This window comes from Macaca thibetana, chromosome 4, assembly GCF_024542745.1.
Source record: "Macaca thibetana thibetana isolate TM-01 chromosome 4, ASM2454274v1, whole genome shotgun sequence".
NCBI lineage: Eukaryota > Metazoa > Chordata > Mammalia > Primates > Cercopithecidae > Macaca > Macaca thibetana.
The window spans coordinates 80,575,358-80,596,791 of NC_065581.1; the positions used below are offsets into that span (position 1 = coordinate 80,575,358).

General features: G+C 38.6%; 1 protein-coding gene across 1 annotated transcript in view; it reads right to left on the bottom strand.

Annotated features, from left to right (window-relative positions):
- Positions 1-18,756, bottom strand: part of ME1 (malic enzyme 1) — a 224,001-nt gene extending 205,245 nt beyond the window's left edge. The window contains exon 1 of the mRNA XM_050788178.1: positions 18,638-18,756. Within this exon, the coding sequence (XP_050644135.1) occupies positions 18,638-18,715 (78 nt within the window). The 5' untranslated portion in view covers positions 18,716-18,756. The remainder of the gene's footprint in view (positions 1-18,637) is intronic.
- Positions 18,757-21,434: the final 2,678 nt, after the last annotated feature.

Genomic DNA, 21,434 nt, shown 5'->3' on the forward strand with positions numbered 1-21,434 from the left:
ATTGGGAAAATTGGCTAGCCATAAGTAGGAAGCTGAAACTGGATCCTTTCCTTACTCCTGATACGAAAATTAATTCAAGATGGATTAGAGACTTAAATGTTAGACCTAAAACCATAGAAACCCTGGAAGAAAACCTAGGTAATACTATTCAGGACATAGGCATGGGCAAGGACTTCATGTCTAAAACACCAAAAACAAAGGCAACAAAAGCCAAAATTGACAAATGGGATCTAATTTAAATAAAGAGCTTCTGCACAGCAAAAGAAACTACCATCAGCATGAACAGGCAACCTAGAGAGTGGGAGAAAATTTTTGCAATCTACTCATCTGACAAAGAGCTAATATCCAGAACCTACAAAGAACTCAGACAAATTTACATGAAAAAAAACAAACAACCCCATCAAAAAGTGGGCAAAGGATATGAACAGACACTTTTCAAAAGAAGACATTTATACAGCCAACAGACACATGAAAAAATGCTCATCATCACTAGCCATCAGAGAAATGCAAATCAAAACCACAATGAGATACCATCTCACACCAGTTAGAATGGCAATCATTAAAAAGTCAGGAAACAATAGGTGCTGGAGAGGATGTGGAGAAATAGGAACACTTTTACGCTGTTGGTGGGACTGTAAACTAGTTCAACCATTGTGGAAAACAGTGTGGCGATTCCTCAAGGATCTATAACTAGAAATACCATTTGACCCAGCCATCCCATTACTGGGGATATACCCAAAGGATTATAAGTCATGCTGCTATAAAGACACATGCACACGTATGTTTATTGTGGCACTCTTCACAATAGCAAAGACTTGGAATCAACCCAAATGTCCATCAGTGACAGACTGGATTAAGAAAATGTGGCACATATACACCATGGAATACTATGCAGTCATAAAAAAGGATGAGTTCATGTCCTTTGTAGGGACATGGATGCAGCTGGAAACCATCATTCTCAGCAAACTATCACAAGAACAGAAAACCAAACACCGCATGTTCTCACTCATAGGTGGGAACTGAACAATGAGATCACTTGGACTCGGGAAGGGGAACATCACACACCGGGGCCTATCACGGAGAGTGGGGAGAGGGGAGGGATTGCATTGGGAGTTATACCTAATGTAAGTGACGAGTTAATGGTTGCAGCACACCAACATGGCACATGTATACATACGTAACAAACCTGCACGTTGTGCACATGTACCCTAGAACTTAAAGTATAATTAAAAAAAAGAAAAAGAGGCTGAGGTTGGAAGATCGTTTGATCCTGGGAGGCTGAGGTTGCAATGAGCTGAGATCACACCATTGCACTCCAGCCTGGATGACAGAGCTAGACCCCGTCTTGAAAAAAAGAAAAAACTAAACTAAAAAAATAATTTTACTGATGGTATCCAACCTCATTTTCCCCAAAAAAATTCAGCCAGATGACATATGTATTTATAAGGTAAAGTTTATATCAGAAAATAATCATATAAAAATAATTCGTCATTTTCCCCCCAAAAAAATCAGCCAGATGACATATGTATTTATAGGGTAAAGTTTATATCAGAAAATAATCATATAAAAATAATTACTCTGAATGCATTTTACTATACAAACTAATTCTTCACTATTAGTCTTCTTTAAAGGACAGAAAACCAATTATTTAAGACCAACAATATATTAAACACAGCTTCTTTACAAAAAAGATCATTTGGTTTCGTGGCATAGTAATTAATTTTTACTCATGTGTGATATAAAGTAATTTTAACCTGGTAATGATTTTAACAATATATCTAAAATACATTCAGCTAAGTCTTGGCCCTTGATACCCTAAAATTTACAGCAAAATATCACTTTACAGTACCCCCAAATTATTTCATTGAGGTATAAATATAGGACATAAGCAAGTGTTACAATTTTGTGATTTAAGTGACATGTTTGCTTATATTTTTTTTAAAAAAAGGAAAGAACACCTGTACCTGAGAGCAAATGGATTTTTAAAACATTGGATGAGAGGTTTAAGTATTTTTCACTTAAAAGTCTTATTACTGATTATTATAGATTCTTTCTAAGGTTGAAAAATTGTTAGCCATCAACATCAACACTAAATTTTCCCAAATATATTTCTTGAAATCACTGAAATCATTTGAAAAGTTTCAAAAGCTTTTCAGCAAGATGGAGTGCTATTTTATCATAAGAAGTTGTAAGGCAAATTTCACAGTCACTAAATCAGTAGAGAAAAGTATCTGTTAAATAAGCAGATTGAGACTTTTCAGTAAATAACTGAAACTAGCAATGTACACAAATGATGAAAAATCAAAATTTAAGATCTTCAATTGAAACATGTATGAATAATCCAAAAAACCACTGGTTGCCAGTAGAGTTCCTAGTTATCATATGTACCTTTACACTATTTTTAAAAATCTTATATATGTGACAAAATCCTCTATGCCTATGACAATGTGTATAGTGATTACTCATATAGTGAACCAGAAAGATCAGAATTATAAAATAATCCTCTATTGTGTCTTGATTTCTTAACTCTTCAAGCTAATAGAAGAATCTGCAGACTACGAGCATTAGAGAGCAATTGCAACACATTTAATTACCAATTAATTTACACATGAAGTTGCAAATGTCTGTTTCTTCCTGTGTCCCTTGCCTATCCCTGAATAATGATCTCCTTCAAGGGATAATTCTATCATAGAATTTCCCATACTTCATTGTTTCTGCTTACCTGTTGTTTTACCCAGGTCTAGAAGACAGGCAATATACTATTCATATTTGTATGACAGCACTAGTACAATATCGGGATGGAGCAGGGCCTTAATACATTTTAAATAAACAAATGGATGCATAAATATATTAATGTGAAACAAATTTTCAGTACTCTGTGGTTCAGTTATGTATAGTTCTATTTTGAATAACCAAATCATCGAATTCAAATTTCAAACAAAGATTTATTTATGCAACAGTACAAAGAGTGCTCATGATTTTAAAATCTCCCAAATAATAATTAAGCTTTCCACACATACGTTAGGAAATCATTTAATTAAACTAATCCACTATTAACAAGTTTTTTCATTGACTTTAAACCAGGCATTCAAGATCAACTTTGGTTTAACCAAAATATGTATCTACATATCAGCATAAGTGCCAGAGTTTATGGGGATTTTTTAAAGTACTTTCATTTTGACCAGGTTTCTCAATCTTGACACTAGTGACAGTTTAGGACAGACAACTATTTGTTGTAGGCAGCTATTCAGTACATTTTTGGTATTTAATAGATTGTGATAATCCATACACTAGAAATTTAGATGCACACTTCACCAACAAATATGACTGAATAGCAACATAAGACTAAAGGGCATACCATTTGTCAAGTTTGAGTCACAAGTAGATATGACTTAACACTTGACTTTGAGCAAATATTTAAGGTATTAAGGGTTAAATGGAGATTTGCCTCAATTACTGCATCTGCTAAATAAGGCTAATCAACTATTTATTGAACATGTAGTACATGTTATGTGTGTTTCACTGGGTTGTTGGGAAGAAAAAATGAGACCAGGTGTTTTTGCATCCTATGTAAATTATAAAGTGTTATATAAATGTTTATGTTATTAAGTTTTAAAATAAAGTCACTAATATGCACATGCTAAGTGAATACTGACTTTTATTCTTCACATTCCAGTATGGTGAAAGCTTCTGAGTTTAAGAATCAGTTTTCAGAGACCAAGGTCATTGCTTTTGGTGAAGAACCAATTTAGCTCCCTATCAGAGGCTTTTACCTTAAGGTTCACAGACCTAATCACAGATTCTCAAGGCATAGATGAGTAATTAATGAGGCCTGAATTTGGACATCTTTTTCATAAACTCTATGAGATTTAGTATTTCCTTCCATTTTAAATGAAATAAACAAGAGACATATTAATAGTAGTTCCTGGCCAGGCACAGTGACTCGTGCCTCTAATCCCAACAGTTTGGGAGGCCAAGGTGGGAGGATTGTTTGAGCTCAGAAGTTCGAGACCAACCTGGGCAACATAGTGAGATCCCCATCACTACAAAAAGAAAAAAGAAAAAAATTAGCTGGGTGTGGTGGCATGCACCTGTAGTCCCAGCTACTTGGGAGGCGGAGGTGGTAGGATGTCTTTTGCCCAGGAAGTCAAAGCTGCAGTGAGCCAAGATCATGCCACTGCACTCCAGGCTGGGTGACAGAGTGAGACCTATCTCCAAAAAAAAAAAAAAAAAAAAAAAAGCAGTTTCTTTGTCTTTTCAATAGAAATAACAATTATTTTTATGTCATGTTACATCTGTGGCATGTATCTGGAAATAACATTCATGTTCTTCATTACTTTGAAATTTCTGCAGCTTTAGATCTGCAATAAGGTTTGTTTTGTTTTGCTTTGTTTAGAGACAGTCTGTTGCCCAGGATAGAGTGCGGTAGTATAATCATAGCTCACTGCAGCCTCAAATTCCTGGGCTCAAGCAATCCTCTTGTCTTAGTTTCTTGAGTAGCTGGGCCTATACACATACACCACCACATCTGGAAATTTTTTTTTTTTTTGAGACAGGGTCTCACTATGTTGCCCTGATTGACCTCAAATTCCTGTCCTCTGTCCTCAAGCAATCTTCCTCCCTTGGCGTCCCAAAGTGCTGGGATTACAGGCATGAGCCAATGTGCCTAGCCAACTGTTTGTTTGTTTTTTTTTTTTTTTTGAGATGGAGTCTCACTTTGTCGCCCACGCTGGAGTGAAGTGGTGTGATCTCAGCTCACTGCAACCTCCAACACCCAGGTTCAAGCCGTTCTCCTGCCTCAGCCTCCCAAGTAGCTGGGACTACAGGTGCATGCCACCATGCCCAGCTAATTTTTGTATTTTTAGTAGAGATGGGGTTTCACCATGTTAGCCAGGACAGTCTCGATCTCTTGACCTCATGATCCACCCACCTCACCCTCCCAAAGTGCTGGGATTACAGGCTTGAGCCACCGCACCAGGTCCAACTTTTTTAAATAACATGAACAGGCACACAGGCTACTCATGTAGACAACCGTGATATTGATCCCTTTAAAAAATAAAACTTCACTTTAAATTGCCCATATTTAAATATATATCTTGCTGCATAAGTCTTCAATAAAGAGGAATATATCTTACAATACACATTTGTAAGATATATTTGTTAATATTTTGATATCTGTAATTACAAATGGTTTCCTTTGTAATGCTATGTATACTGTTTATTTAAAATCATTGCTTTAAGGAGTCTACAGACTTCATCAACTTTCCAACTTTTGTGCCTTTGGCACAAAATATGTTAAGAACTGTTGCAGAGGACTACACTTCAGTTTCTTAAGGGATACATACCTCAGACATGATATTCCCAGAAACACCACAAGATGGCTTTCTTGCTTCAGATCCACTGGGGAGATGTTTTTGTCTCCTTTTACAGTTACTTTACGGGGGGTTGTGAAGCTCACTGTACTGGTCAGTTTTCCTAAGAAACTGAACCTTCATATATATGAAGAGATTTATTATGAGAGAAATATTGTAACTGGTTCACATGATTATGAAGGCTGACAAGTCCAAAGACCTGCTGCCAGCAAGCTAGAGACCCAAGAGAGCCAATGGTAATGGTGTAAATCCAGTATGAAAGCCAGGAGGCTCAAGACTCAGGAAAAGCCCACATTTTAGTTTGAGTCCAAGGGCAGGAAAAAATTGATGTCCCAGCTTCAGGACAGTCAGGCAGGAGAAGTTCCCTCTTACTCAGCTTTTTTGTCCTTTAACTGATTGGATGAGGCCCACCCACATTAGGAAGGGCAATCTGCTTTACTCAATTCAAATGCTCATCTTATCCAGAAACACTCTCACTGACACTACAAGAGTTACAAGAGTAATGTTTGAACAAATGTTTGTGCACCCCATGGCTTAAGCAAGTTGACAGATAAAATTAATCATCACACTCACAGATATCGTTGAGTGAATGTTTACAATGTATATAGGAACTACCCCAATGAAACAGCGTTTTGTCAGGTATGGTCCATAGTCTCATTAGGCTTATGATATAAAGAGCTTAACAGGATATTATATGAAAAGCTACACAAATAACTATAACAATTGTGATAAGTACAGGGAAAAGAAAAGGAAAAACTTAATTTAGGCAGTTAAAAAAGAATAGTTCACTGAGGAGTAATGTCAAAATGCAATCTGAAGGATGACTAGAAAGAGTAGCAGTTGACCAGGTGAGAAGTTGGGGATAGGCAGAGAAGAAACAGCATGGACATAACGCCTATTGCAGAAAAGCTTGGCTTCTCAGGGAAAGCATAGGGAAGGAAACTGCACCAACCATGAGAAAATGATAAAAGATGAGCACTGGAAAGACGGTACGAACCTGAGTGGGCAAGTCCTAGTTAACCAGGTAAGAAGTTTCAAACATTATCCTAAGAGTAATGGGAAGCCCCAGCACCTTTCCTGACTAGTTATTCCATTTCATTAAAATGTTGTGAGTTTAGCAATAGTCAACCCGCATGTTTATCACTCACCATACTAAGGAATCCACATACTAAGGCTAGCTCAGATTTAAAAAAAAAAAAAAACAAAAGGTGGTGAGTATAACAATGCTTTAGAACTAGTTTCAGACTACCAGGCAAATCATAGATGGCTCAACCTGATATCATGATTCTTAATCTGTTTTGGGTGTCTCTATAAAATTCACATATATACTCCCACCTGAAACATTTGTCTTTATAACATTATCTCCTATCTACCACACTAAGGGCATATCTGATTCATGCCCTGTATCAATAACATTTTAACTTATGAAAATTAACTTTAAAAAAGACTTCATACAATATCTGTAGTATATAACGAAAACACTGGTCACTGGCAACAGTGGTTGCCTCTAGGAAGGGGAACCAGCTAGCCCAGACACAGAAGTGGCAGACATACTTTTCATATTATTATATCTTCTTATTTTTATAAAATTAATCTATGACTACTTTTAAAATATTAAGAACCATTCACCTCAATTTCCAAGAATCTTACATTCATATTTAATATTTACATTTATTAAATCTCAATGCTTTTGCTTCTGGCAGCTCTAACTATAGTAGAGACTACCAATTGCCTACCACAACATCTATTTCCCTTTTCCTTCCCAGGAACAGAATCCTAATATTATTTGGGGTTGCAATGCATTAAATAAAAGACATTTCCTGACTCCCCTGTAGTTATATGTGGCCATATGACAGAGTTCTGAACAATGAGACCTAAGTGGAAATATCATGTGAAATGTGGGGAAGGCTACTTTAAAAGAGGGGACTCCACTGAAAAGTAAGCCTTCTTGTAATTCTCTCATTTCTTCCAGCAGCCATCTTGGAATGTGTAGGTGGTATTTTTTTTTTCTTTTGAGACAGAGCCTTGCACTGTCACCCAGGCTGGAGTGCAGTGGTATGATCTTGGTTCACTGCAACCTTCACCTCCTGGGTTCAAGCGATTCTTCTGTCTCAGCCTCCCAAGTAGCTGAGACTACAGGCTCCCACTGCCATGCCCGGCTAATTTTTATATTTTTATTAGAGACGGAATTTCACCCTGTTGGCCAGGCTGGCCTCGAACTCCTGACCTCAAGTGATCCACCCACCTCAGTGTCCCAAAGTGTTTGAATTACAGGCATGAGCCACTGCGCCCAGCCTGTAGATGGTATCTTTAGACCTACATACTCAATTAGGACCATGAAGTGATCCTGAAGATGACAGAGCAGCAAGAGAGAAGCCTATGTTCCTGATGACTTTGTGGACCCACCAAACAGTTTATCATAATTAAGCTGTATCGTAGTTAACTCACTTTCATTTTGCTTTTTTGTTATATGTAACAAAACCTAATCCTAAACAATATAGTGGTCATCCATATAACCATTAAGGAAAAGAGATTCTCCAACACACATTCAACAGCATATAAAAGAGGTTATTGTGCATTTATCTCACAAGGTAGAATGTGAACTACCGAGAGGTGATAGCAATATCTGCAAGGCAAGACAGTGTTACTTCAAGAATAATCCCTGATGCATCCATTCAACAAATTATCACAGAATGCCTACTACATTCCAGGCCCTAAGAGCAACTATATTGAAAGATAAATCTATGATGCAAACCAGTATAACACTCCTTCCCACATCCACAAAGAAATTTTGTTTTGTTGTTGTTGTTGTTGTTGTTGGGTTTTTTGTTGTGTTTTTTGTTTTTGTTTGTTTGGTTTTAAGTAGTGGAAAATTTAATAGGCACGAAAGAAGGGGGAAGAAAGAAGAAGCTTCCCTGTATGGAGACAGGGAGGGGGCCCCAAAGCCAAGAGAGGGAACCCCAAAGAAATTTTGAACATTGAACTTCCTATTCTCCTTCACAGCACAAAGAGGGGCAGAAATGAAGTATGTAGATATCAAAAAGGCAAAACTTCTTTCTAAATCCTTAGAACACAGACATTTTAAAAATTATGTATAGAGTTTTGTCTTACATGAACCATTTCCACACAATAATCTTTATTATTAATATTGATTGGTATAGCAAATATGCACCCAGTAAAATGGGAAAAAATTTTGAGTATACATTTGGGAACCAATTCCCTGATATTTTCCTTCTCTGAACTTAAAATCAAGTTAGACTGAGTTTCACACATTCATACCTTAAAAATAACAACCTGAGGATCTGGTTCTGTGCAAAATGGTAGCTATAGTATACTTTGTCTCTCCCACTAAATCCAACAACACAAAACCAGATTAAGTTTCCTGGCACTTTTTTCTTCCAATATGGCGTGGCTTTTTTTTCTCTCTGCTGTAATCAACTGGCCTTGACTCAAAAGCAGCAGAAAAGCTGGAAGTGCAACTGATTGTGTACAAAGACTGTGAAGAGAAGCCTTATCTTTCTGGTCCAAGAATCAGAAAGGGGATGCTTAAAGGTCAGAGAAGCAAGAACATCCAATATTCTTTTCCATCCTCTCCAGTTCCAACTCCCAGATAATCCCACAGGGATGGCAGAAGCAAAAACCATGACAGATGCCTAAAATTCTAAGGTAAGGGAATCATTCTTTTTACCAGAGGATGTAGATCTGGTCTCAAGATCTTAGGTCAAATGCCTGTTGCAACTTTCTCTCTCTGTCTTCCAATCGCATGGCCTCAGATGCAAATACATCTGAAGGAAGTACACAACAGGGCAGGAAAACAAAAGCCTAGTTTTCCGTTCAGAGGACTGGAAAGGGGGTCCTCATGGAAACAAAAAACATCAGAGAGATCACAGAAAGAAGGGAACTCACGAGAGCAATCCCATAAAATTGTATATTAACATCTACACTCGCCTTTGAGCTAAACGTGCATAGATCTGACCTTAAACAGCATACCAAAGGCTTTGAGAAGTAAACTATAGCGTAGACTACTGCACAGATCCCACACTATCCACTGGGTGGCACACATAATGGACAAATCCAAATAGTACTACTGAGTAGACTTTGAAAACCAAATGGATATCAGAACCACAGGCCACAGGTGGGTCCAACTTGCAAAATGACCTAACCAGGTTGAGTGACCACTAAAGCTAAGAAGAACAGTATTCCCCTTAAGATATAACCGACAGCTAGAATTTCATAATATGTAAATGTCCAGAAAAGATTAAAAAGTTACTAAACATAGAAAGAAACAGGAAAACGTTGACTTGGAAAATAAAAGACAAATAAGCAAACACCAATCCTGAGGTGTCAGACCTTGAAATTTCTGTACAATGTACAAAGACTTAAAATCAGTTATTATAACCATGCCTAAGAACATAAGGGCAAAGTCTTTCTAAATAAATGGAAAGAAAGTATTGGACAAGAAATAAAAGCTATACCAAATGGAAATTTTAGAACTTAAAAATACAATAATTGTAATAAAATATTCATCGGATGGGCTGAAGAACAGAATTGAGATGAGAGTAGAAAGCATCAGTGAACATAAAGCTAAATCATTAGAAACAAATCAGTTTGAAGAGAAAAGAAGTCCCTAAAAAAGTAGGCCTTTTGATACTATCATGTAGTTACCCGAGGCTCCGAGCCTCAGGACAATATCAAAAGGCCTAACATTTGTTTCATCACAGTCCCAGAAAGAGAGAAGAAAGAAAAAAATATTTGGAGAAATAATGGCTGAAAATGTATCAAATTTGGTAAAAGACATATACTTACAGAATCAGGAAGCTCAGAAAACCCCAAGAAGATAAACCCCAAAACCTCCAAACCCAGAAACATTATATTTAAGATTCTGAAAGCTAAAAAGAAAATACCATTAAAACATCCAGATAAAACCGATGTATTACAAACATATATCAACTTGAATGACTGCAGATTTCTCATCAGGAAAAAGAAACAGCAGGAGGAAGAGAAATGGCTTGTTTTTAGGTCTTAAAGGGAAAGAACTGTCAACTCATTATTCCATAACTATCGAAAATATCCTTCACGAATGAAGATAAAATAGACATTCTCAGAGGAAGAAAAACTAATACAATTGGTTTCCAGCAAACCTGCTCTAAAAAAATGTTAGAGGACATTCTTGAAATGGAAGAGAAATGATACCCCAAAACAAACATAGAACATGAAGAATGAAAGAGAGCAACAGAAATAGTAACTACCTGGTTAACTATAATAGATTATCCTTTCTCTCTTAAACTCTTTAAAATATGTGTGACAGTTAAAAACGAAAGTTTGGGTCAGGCACAGTGGCCCAAGTCTGTAATCCCAGCACTTTGGGAGGCCGAGGTAGGCAGACACCTTGAGCTCAGGAGTTTGACACTAGATGGAGTAATATGATGAAATTGTGTTTCCACAAAAAATGCAAAAATTAGCCAGGAGTGGTGGCACATGCCTGTAGTCCCAGATGCTCAGGAGGCTAAGGTGGGAGGATTGCTTGAGCCTTGAGATCAAGCCTGCAGTAAGCCATGTTACCACAGCCCTCCAGCCTGGATGACAAAGCAAGACTCTGTCTCAACAAATGAATAAATAAATAAATTAATTAATTAAATATATAAGAAAAATAAACAAAATAAAAATAAATAAAAGTTACAGGCCAAACCTATAATACCAGCACTTTGGAAGGCCACAGTGGGACGATTTCTTGAGCCCAAGAGTTTCAGATCAGCCTGGGGAACATGGTAAAACGCCCTCTCTATGGAAAAATACAAAAATTAGCCAGGCATGATGGTGTGCACCTAGAGTTCCAGCTACTCAAGAGGTTGGACTGGAAAAAAAAAAAAGGTGTAAACATTACATTAAATTACTATTTTAAAAATATTTATGTAATACATATAAATAGATATAAGAGGATATAATACATATAACTACAACATAAATAGAGGAAGGTAATGAGACCTATATAATGGTAAGATTTCTATATTTCAATTGAAGTGGTGAAATTTTAACTTTAAGTTGACTGTGAAAAGTTCAGTAAGTGTATCATAATCACCACACCAAGTACTAAAAACAAGCTATACAAAGAAATATTTTCAAAAACTCATGGAATAAATCAAAATGGAATAATAAAAATATTTAAGTAATTAAAAATTAGTTTGGAGACAAAAAATAGAGGAATGAAAAATAAGGAAACAGACACCTATGATATGATAGAAATCTGTTTATCTCTCTGTGTATCAACAATTACATTAAATGTAAATGGCCTAAACACAGAAATCAAAAGACAGAGATTGTCAAAAATTGGCAATGGCTACAAGCAAACCTGACTGATTAGATCATTACTTCTTCTCACCTACATGTTCCTGTCAAAGTCCAGAAAATGTCAACTAAACAAAGCAAGGGAAAGTGCTGTATTATGAAATTTTGCTTTAATTACAGAAGTATATTATTACTTTGCTAGGGCTGCCACAACAAAGCACCACACAATGGGTGGCTTAAACATAAATTTATTTTATCAAAGTTGTGAAGGATAGAAGTCCAAAATCAATGTGTCTGCAGGGTTGATTTTATTCTATGGCTTCTCTCCTGTACTTACTAGATAGCCATCTTAAGACTCTGAATAGACAATTTAAATGTATTTTAATATATTCTAAGCCTAAAAGGCCAATGCCTAATAGTATAATGGAAGTCTTAGAACTCCTTCAGCCTCTGGATCTCTAAGGTTTTATTTTTCTGTTTTTCTTTTTTCTTTCTTTCTTTTTTTTTTTTTTTTTTTGCTTTGTTTTGTTTTTCTGAGACAACATCTCACTCTGTTATCCAGGCTGGAATGCAGTGGGTGTGATCATGGCTCACTGTGGCCTCCCACCTCAGCCACTCAAGTAGCTGAGACTACAAGTGTACACCACCGTGCCCAGTTTTTTGTATTTTTTTTTTTTCATTTTTGTAAAGACGGGGTTTTGCCATGTTTCCCAGTCTGGTCTTGAACTCCTGGGCTCAAGTGATCCTCCCACCTTGGCCTCCCAGGTGGCTCACATCTGGCATTACAGGTGTGAGCCATCACACCTGGCCTCATAACATAATTACTAACACTGGTATGAATACTGTATTAGTCTGTTCTCATGCTACTAATAAAGACATATCCAACACTGGGTAATTTATAAAGGAAGAGGCTTAATTGACTCACAGTTCAGCATGGCTGGGTAGGCTTCAGGAAATATACAATCATAGTGGAAGGGGAAACAAACCATCCTTCTTCACATGGCAGCAGCAAAAAGAAAGAGCAAAATGGGGCAAAGCCCCTTATAAAACCATCAGATCTCTTGAGAACTCACTCACTACCAGGAGAACAGGAGCATGAGGATAACCACCCCCATCATTCAATTACCTACCACTGGGTCCCTCCCACAACACATGGGGATTATGGGAACTACAAATCAAGATGAGATTTGGGTAGGAACACAGACAAACCATATTAAACATGCAAGTACTTTTGCTGATGTTCTTACTCAACCATTACCTGATTATTGAAAAAATAATACCAGTGTTTTAAAATCCAGGGTTTGTATATTAGTACAAAAGCTCTAGTAGTTATATTCTCCTGTTTTTAGAGAACATTATTCATTATTATATTACTTGATTTCCTACTATGGTTTCAATGTGTCCCCCAAAGTTTATGTGTTGTTTAATCCCCAATGCAACTGTGTTGAGAGGTGGGATTTTTATAAGGTGATTAGTATTGTTAATGCAGGAGTGGGTTCCTTATTGCAAGCAAGAGTGGGTTCCTTATAAAAGCAAGTTCAGCCCTCTCTTGGTCTCTCACCCTCTATCATTCCCTCTCTTGCCTTCTGCCATGGGATGATGTAGCAAGAAGGACCTTCCCAGATGCTATATCACACAGCTAATTAGCAGACTTGGGACTTGGGCTCATTTCTTCTAGGTACAAAGTTTTAGAATGTCCATTCCTTTACATCACATTCTCCCCTACCTGTCCAGAAGTTAGAGGGAAATCAGAGCTGAAAAACGAAAAATCTCAAATCCATTATTCTCTTCAATATTTCTTATACTCCATATCACCTGTCTCAAGAGTTATCACATCAAACTCATCTTTCTTATTATACCACACATTTTGTTATTGTGATATTCTATACTACTACTGTTGTTTCAACTGCAGAAAGGTAACAAACATATACAGAGGTATCTGGCTGTATATGACATTCACATAAGTAGGATTCTATCATAAATAATAAATCAGTTTCTCATGTTGCGGAGGCAACTCTAGAGAACTGTGGTTGGATGAAATTTTCTGAACAATTCATTCAGGTCTAGTTTACATTGAGGAAAAAGAGGTTTAGGGTACTTTTCCTTCATTGTCATGGATCTTATTTCTCTCTTTTTTCCTTACAACACACCCAACTAGGTCTTGTCATGCCAGGAAGCAAACAGCTACAAAAGCTGATTTTTTAGATTTAAAAGTCAGTAATGCTGACCCAAATTAACTTCAATAAAACACTATCTTCTACTGGAACATAACTCTTAAACATGACTTATACTGAACCAAACTGCCTAAAAGATGGAAGAGTGGTGTCTTTTGGAGATTTACTTATGGGTCATATTATTATTTAATCTTAAGATATAGAAACCACGTAAGCACAATTATGATAGAACTAACAATTAGTGTTTTCTACCATTGCAAAGGGAAATAAACTAATTGAGAAATAAAAAATAAGATTATTTTATTGTGTGTAAAATTTTAATTTTGAAGGGCAATTTATAAAATATGATTGTTAGTCGCATGAAAATTATTGAGAAAAAATTTAAAACACAACTCATCTATATCAGACCATATCCCTGAAAATAAAATCAAAACCACAATGAGATACCATCTCACACCAGTTAGAATGACAATCATTAAAAAATCAGGAAACAACAGGTGCTGGAGAGGATGTGGAGAAATAGGAACACTTTTACACTGTTGGTGGGACTGTAAACTAGTTCAACCATTGTGGAAAACAGTGTGGCGATTCCTCAAGGATCTACAACTAGAAATACCATTTGACCCAGCCATCCCATTACTAGGGATATACCCAAAGGATTATAAGTCATGCTGCTATAAAGACACATGCACACGTATGTTTATTGTGGCACTATTCACAATAGCAAAGACTTGGAATCAACCCAAATGTCCATCAGTGACAGACTGGATTAAGAAAATGTGGCACATGGGAGGCTGAGGCAGGAGAATGGCGTAAACCCGGGAGGCGGAGCTTGCAGTGAGCTGAGATCCAGCCACAGCACTCCAGCCTGGGCGACAGAGCAAGACTCCGTCTCAACAAAAAAAAAAAAAAATAAAGAAAAAAGAAAAGAAAATGTGGCACATACACACCATGGAATACTATGCAGCCATAAAAAAGGATGAGTTCATGTCCTTTGTAGGGACATGGATGCAGCTGGAAACCATCATTCTCAGCAAACTATCGCAAGAACAGAAAACCAAATACCACATGTTCTCACTCATAAGTGGGAATTGAACAATGAGATCACTTGGACACAGGAAGGGGAGCATCACACAACGAGTCCTATTGTGAGGAGGGGTTGGGAGGGGATAGTATTAGGAGATATACCTAATGTAAATGATGAGTTAATGGGTGCAGCATACCAACATGGCACATGTATACATATGTAACAAACCTGTATGTTGTGTACATGTACCCTAGAACTTAAAGTATAATAAAAAAAAAATTTTTTTAAACATTAAACATTAAATTAGACACTTTTATACAAAACCGGCAAAGATAAGCATCTTAAAAATAGTCTGGGCTGTGCACAGAAAAATACTAAATCTCCTAAACATGAGGCAGATTTACTTCCTCAATGGCTTTGATGAAATCCTACCTGGAATAACGCATATTTTCGTGTAAACAAATAGTAAGGCTTAAACTCATACATGAATCATAACAAATGAAAATCCTAATTCTCTTGTTTTATGAAAATTTTTGAATTCATATCACATCTACTGTTAACTTTGATTTTACCAAGATGAAGCACCTCCCTTAGGTTATCCAGCAAGTAATTAAAATTTCATGACATTATCAAGCTTAAACCAAATTCCAACTTTTCTGACTATATTCCAGCATACAATATAATGGCATAAGAAGTCAACTAAACTTTAGACTTCAATGTGAATTTATTTTCACAAAATTACTTTAAAGAGGATAATGCCCAAACGATCACTTTAAAAGCTGAGTTCTGTTTAAAGACAAAAATAAAGACATGGCTCATTCATTAAGTAAACATTTATTTAATGTCTACTGAGCAAAACACTGTACTAAATATTGTGACTCCTGCCCTATGACAATCAAAGAAATAAGAAAAAAAAATACAACTTATGGCTGGGTGCAGTGGCTCACGCCTGTAATCCCAACACTTTTGGGAGGCCGAGGCTGGCGGATCACTTGAGGTCAGGAGATTGAGACCAGCCTAGCCAACGTGGTGAAATCCTGTCTCTATTAAAATATAGAAATTAGCTGGGCATGGTGGCGCATGCCTGTAATCTCAGCTACTCAGGAGGCTGAGACACAAAAGTCACCTGAACCCAGGAGGTAGAGTTTGCAGTGAACGGAGATCGCACCACTGCACTCCAGCCTGGGCAACAGAACAAGGCTCTGTCTCAAAAAAATATACAACTTAGTAAATACAAACTTATATAGTCTAACTGAATAATAAAAACAGAGGTGTTAAATAATGATAATAAGACTAACATAACTAGGAAATGCTTCCCTAGAGAGATTATTATTAAATCAACTAAGACATTTTCATAGTAGAAATTACACACAAAAAGGAAAGAATTAAGAGATTCAACAAATATATTTTAAGTGGAAGGCTACATTGGGGAACTAATAAGATAAATTTGGAGAAGACTGCAAACCCAATTGACAGATTGATTTTACATTAAACATAATAGGAAATAATAACATACTATAAATGCTTGGATAATAGAGAAGTGAATAAAATGTTAATTAATGAAGGTATCTCTTTCATACATATATGTAGAATGAACTATATCAATGGAAATAAAACCAGCAAAACTGTTGTTACAGCTACCCAAAGGTAAAATGATGAAGTTCTGTGTTAGTGTGGTTGAAGAAAACATGTGACAGGCTGGGTTGTTACGGGAAACTAAAATCTACTATTGTCTCTTTGGAGTCAAAGTTATTACAAAATAATAAGAATAAAAATAAACCAAAACATTCCTGGGCTACTAGCAAACTTAAAGGCCTAGAGGTCTTGAGTGTATGACAGATGAAGAAAGTCCCATAGCTGTAGTTTCAGTAGTACCCAGGAAATTCTGTTACTCTCATAAGGCACCAGATCACCATCCTAGAACTGAGTAAAAGATTTCATTGATTGCCTCAAAGTTGGTACGCTGAATTGTGAATCCAATTTGACATAATACAAATAAAAAGTTCACTTATTACAAATTTGAAAATGTGCTTTTAACATATTAATGTTACATCTTATCTTTGATGGAAGATCTTTGTGATACTATTATTCTGAAGTAGGAATTAATCCTTAATTCCTAGTAACCTTGTGAACAGGAGTCAAAAGGATTTTTATATAATAAATTCTTGATGTAACCATAGTAAAGGCAATAATTACTCTTGCTCAGGGATTGCCTATGCCATCTACACACTCTGAATAGACACTCTTGCCCCTGACTTGAGGAAAACCAAACAGGTTATACAACTCATGTGGTCTTTCTTAAGTGTCAACCCAAAACGTGGTCATAAATTACAGTAGGCAGGTGACACATACAAGTCACAAATAGTTTTGTCACATCAAATTTTACTTTTGTTTTACTGAAAATAGGTGGCAAACCTGCAGAATAATAAAAGAAAAGAAAAAAAATCAAACTAGCAATTAAATTTATTTTAAAGAAAGAAATAAGTAGGAATTACTTACAATTTCATAATGCTACATGACCACAGATAGCACATCATCATAGATTTGTAAAAGGTGCCTGTCACCGCAAAAAAACAAGAAAGAACTCACACTAACTGTCACTTATTAAATAAATCATGTCTTTAAGTCATTAATATGATCAACAATTCATCAGGAACACGACAAGGAAAAAGCTGAGCTCCTGTTCTTAATGCAAAAAGCAGTCCACCAAAGAGACAACCAAAATAACTAAACAGACCTCTGTGCTGACTGATGGCATTTTCAAAGTCCTGAATAAATAGGAAATGTCCAAAGCGCACACACACACACAAACAAAAGGCACAATTCAGAGATAAACCGGGCTGTAAAATAAGTGTGGAAGTAAAATGATAAATTTGGAGGTATTTTTTTTTTTTATTTGAGAGAGATCCCGAGTGTTTATATTGCATCACCAGTGAAGGAGAATGAAGTGTTACCAGGATCCGAAAAGGAGTCTCTGAACAGGGTGTACACCGAATTCCCCTTTAATAAAAAGAAAACAGCTCTAAACAAACAAACAAACAAAAATTGTTTTTAACTTCCAGAAAGCCAAATTAAAAAAAAAAAAAAAAAAAAAAGAAGAAGAAGAAAGAAAAGAAACGGCTTTACCCACAGTCCCATGTCTGGGACAGAGCTCTTCTCTTCTACCAAGCCATGCAAAGTGTCCAAGACAGAGGCCACCCACCACGCATTCCCAGACTCTTAACCGTGTCACTCCAGAAACCAAGAGGACTTGGATTTCCACATTGCTAACGTGATCTGAAGGCAGTCCGTACACATTTCTGTCTGGGCAGGACCAGTTGAATCACTTCTCGCCTTATCAGCCTCCAATAATTGCCACACTGTGCAACCAGTAAGTGGGAGGCACATGGAGTCTGACCTGGCAGCCTGTCTGCTACCTTCACCAAAAATACCCCATTCACACACTTTGTCTGATACTACTTTCATTGTCTGGGCTCCTGTTTTCGGAGAATTGCTGCCGAAGTATCCTAAACAAGTTACATCTTTACCTCTATCCCTAACATGGGATGCCGAGGTGCAGAGGCACCGGCACCGCCCTGCCATCACTCTCGTGGATATGGACCCGATTAGGCGTCCTTCTTCCTTCTGCCCACACCAAGGCCCCCCAGGCCGCCGCCGCTCACCGGGAACCTTCCCAGGGGAGTGGCCGAGGGGCGAGGCCATGGTGCAGGGACCTGCAAGAGGGGCCTGACCCTGATCGAGAGGGGCCGATGGGCAGCCAGGTGGGCCTGTGGGTTTACCTTGTTGAGGTGAGGGTTCCGCGTCAGCAGGTAGCCGCGCTGATGGGTGTGGCGGCGACGGGGGACTTCGGGCTCCATGGCTGGCGCCGGGTTCGGCGGCGGGGTCAGGCTGGGGCGGGCGGCGCGCGCGGTGCAGGCGGCGGATGCTGCTGGGGTGCCCGTGCTGACTGCAGCTGTGGCGGCGGCGGCCGCACTGGGAAAGGCCCAGCGGCTAGGGGCGGGCGTGGGTGGCGAGAGGGGGTGGACGCGTCGGGAGAGGCCCGAGCGAAGCCGGTGTCCCCAGCAGGGCAGCCTGCGAGAAGCGCTGAGTCATGGCAGGAGATCATCCGAGCCGGCGTGTGAGGAGGAGGAGGAAGAGCGAGGCCCTGGCAGCGCTGCTGGTGGCGGAGTGGGGGTGGCCGCCGGAGCCCTTGGCTCCATAGGGCCTCTGCCCACCATGGGCTTATGATCACCACTATGGTCGCCTCTCTGCATGTGGGCATGCCAAACACAGTGCACTGGGTGGCTCGGCTGACCCCAGAGACCCAGGGTGGGGGAGGGGAGCGTCAGGCCAGGTTCCCCCTGCCCGGGAAGGCTGGAGAAAGTGCGAGAAAATGCCAGAAGGTGCGAACCTGAGAGGTTCAGGCAGAGCCAGCAGCGGCCAGCAGTCATAGACACCGAGGGGGCTACGGGACCGAAGGACTCCTGAGGGGTCCCCAGGACTGTTGACAGAAGACCTCGACACGCTGAGGAGAATCAGATTCGTCTCTCCCTTCTTGTTAGCGTCTTGGAAGCTCTCTAGCCACAGATCCACAGCCCTCGCCGCGCCGTCCAGAATGCCGGCCGTGCGGGGCGCTGAGGCCGGAGGGAATCAACCTTGACCCAGAATGCCAAGGCCCAAGGGAACTGGGAGGAAGCCCAGAGAGGGGAGCTCAGGCACCACACCTGTCAGTTTCTATAGGTTTTCCACTGGAATTTATTTGAATTCCAGTAAGATAAGAGTCAAGATGTTAGGGTGCAAAGGCCCAATGAACAGTCCTATTTATCTTGTATATTATTTTTCTGGGAGTTTTAGAAACCTGATGTTCAAGAACCACTGCTCTCTCTGAATAATGATGAGTAAGCAGTCTTTCAGGCCTTCGGTTTCTTCTTTGGTAAAAGCAGAAGGTTAAACTAAATGATCTTGCAAAGCTGATTTATTTATTTATTTATTTAGAGACGGAGTTTTGCTTTTGTTGCCCAGGCTATAGTGCAATGGCACGATCTGGGCTCAAGGCAACCTCCGCCTCCCGGGATCAAGCTATTCTCCTGCCTCAGCCTCCCGAGTAGCTGGGATTACAGGCATGCGCCACCACGCCCAGCTAATTTTTGTATTTTTAGTAGAAACGGGGTTTCTCCATGCTGGTCAGGCTGGTCTCGAACTCCCGACCTCACATGATCCGCCCGCTTCGGCCTCCCAAAGTGCTGGGATTATAGGTGTGAGTCACAGAGCCGGGTCATTTTTATATTGTGTTATTTACATTTATGCTTGGAGGTTCATGGACTGGAGGAATAGTAAGATCATAGCCAAAAGGAGTGTCTGTCTAATAAAAATAAAATAATAGCAACAGACGCTAAAGCCTTCTGTGCCCCAGTTTCCTTTTCAGTTGAATAGGATTGCTAGTTTCTGTCCTATTTGTCTCTGCGTACTGATATTACAAAGGATAGTATTTGAGATTATTTGCTGATTTTATATCTCCATACTCTAGACACACATCCAATCACAGTGTTTTCATTTCTACTTATGTTACTTTGCCTTATCAGAAAGATTTCTTACCGTAATTGTATTTTGTCAGTACTTACATTTAGAAGCTTCTTTGACCTCGTCTGAATTATCTAGAATTAGTTGTGTTTATAGAGAATATTTTCTAGGCATCACAAAGTTCTTTTTTTAAAAGCCCTTGAAGTTAAATGACACCTTTCATTGTGAATTCTATACTCCATAAATACTTAATCCTACAACATCTAAGAAAAAGGTGTACTTTACAAAACTTACTCTCCTGAATTAACTGAGGAACATTACAATTAGGTTGTTTTATGTGAGAGAAAACAGTTTAACAGCAGGCATGGGAGCCAACTCAAGCTGCTTAAGAAGAAACAAAATGTTAGTATAACAGACCCTTATTATAATAAAGTACTTATTACATGAATTTAGATATATTACCTATCTGTTCCTGTTTCTGAGATTTAATATCTACAGATAGGAAAGGTGTTATAAGTACAGGGAGTAATCTACAAAGAGTGTATGGCCTCTCCCTCAAAGGCAACATTACAGGGGAATTACAATATCCTGCCAGTAGTAGGTAAAATTCACATCTTTCATTTATATGTTTACTTTAATTATTAAAATAGCCGCAGTCATCTTCAATGAAACAGGATAAGGCCTAGCTGAAGGAGCCATTTAGTAAATTCACGTGTAGTTCCAAGAATACTGGAAAGAACCTATTTTTCTACATAAATGTTAGCTAGATTATCAAAATTTTCAGTCTTTTTTAATAATAATCTCTTGGCCGGGCGCGGTGGCTTAAGCCTGTAATCCCAGCACTTTGGGAGGCCGAGACGGGTGGATCACGAGGTCAGGAGATCGAGACCATCCTGGCTAACACGGTGAAACCCCGTCTCTACTAAGAAATACAAAAAATAGCCGGGCGCGGTGGCGGGCGCCTGTAGTCCCAGCTACTCGGAGGCTGAGGCCGGAGAATGGCGTGAACCCGGGAGGCGGAGCTTGCAGTGAGCTGAGATCCGGCCACTGCAGTCCAGCCTGGGCTACAGAGCGAGA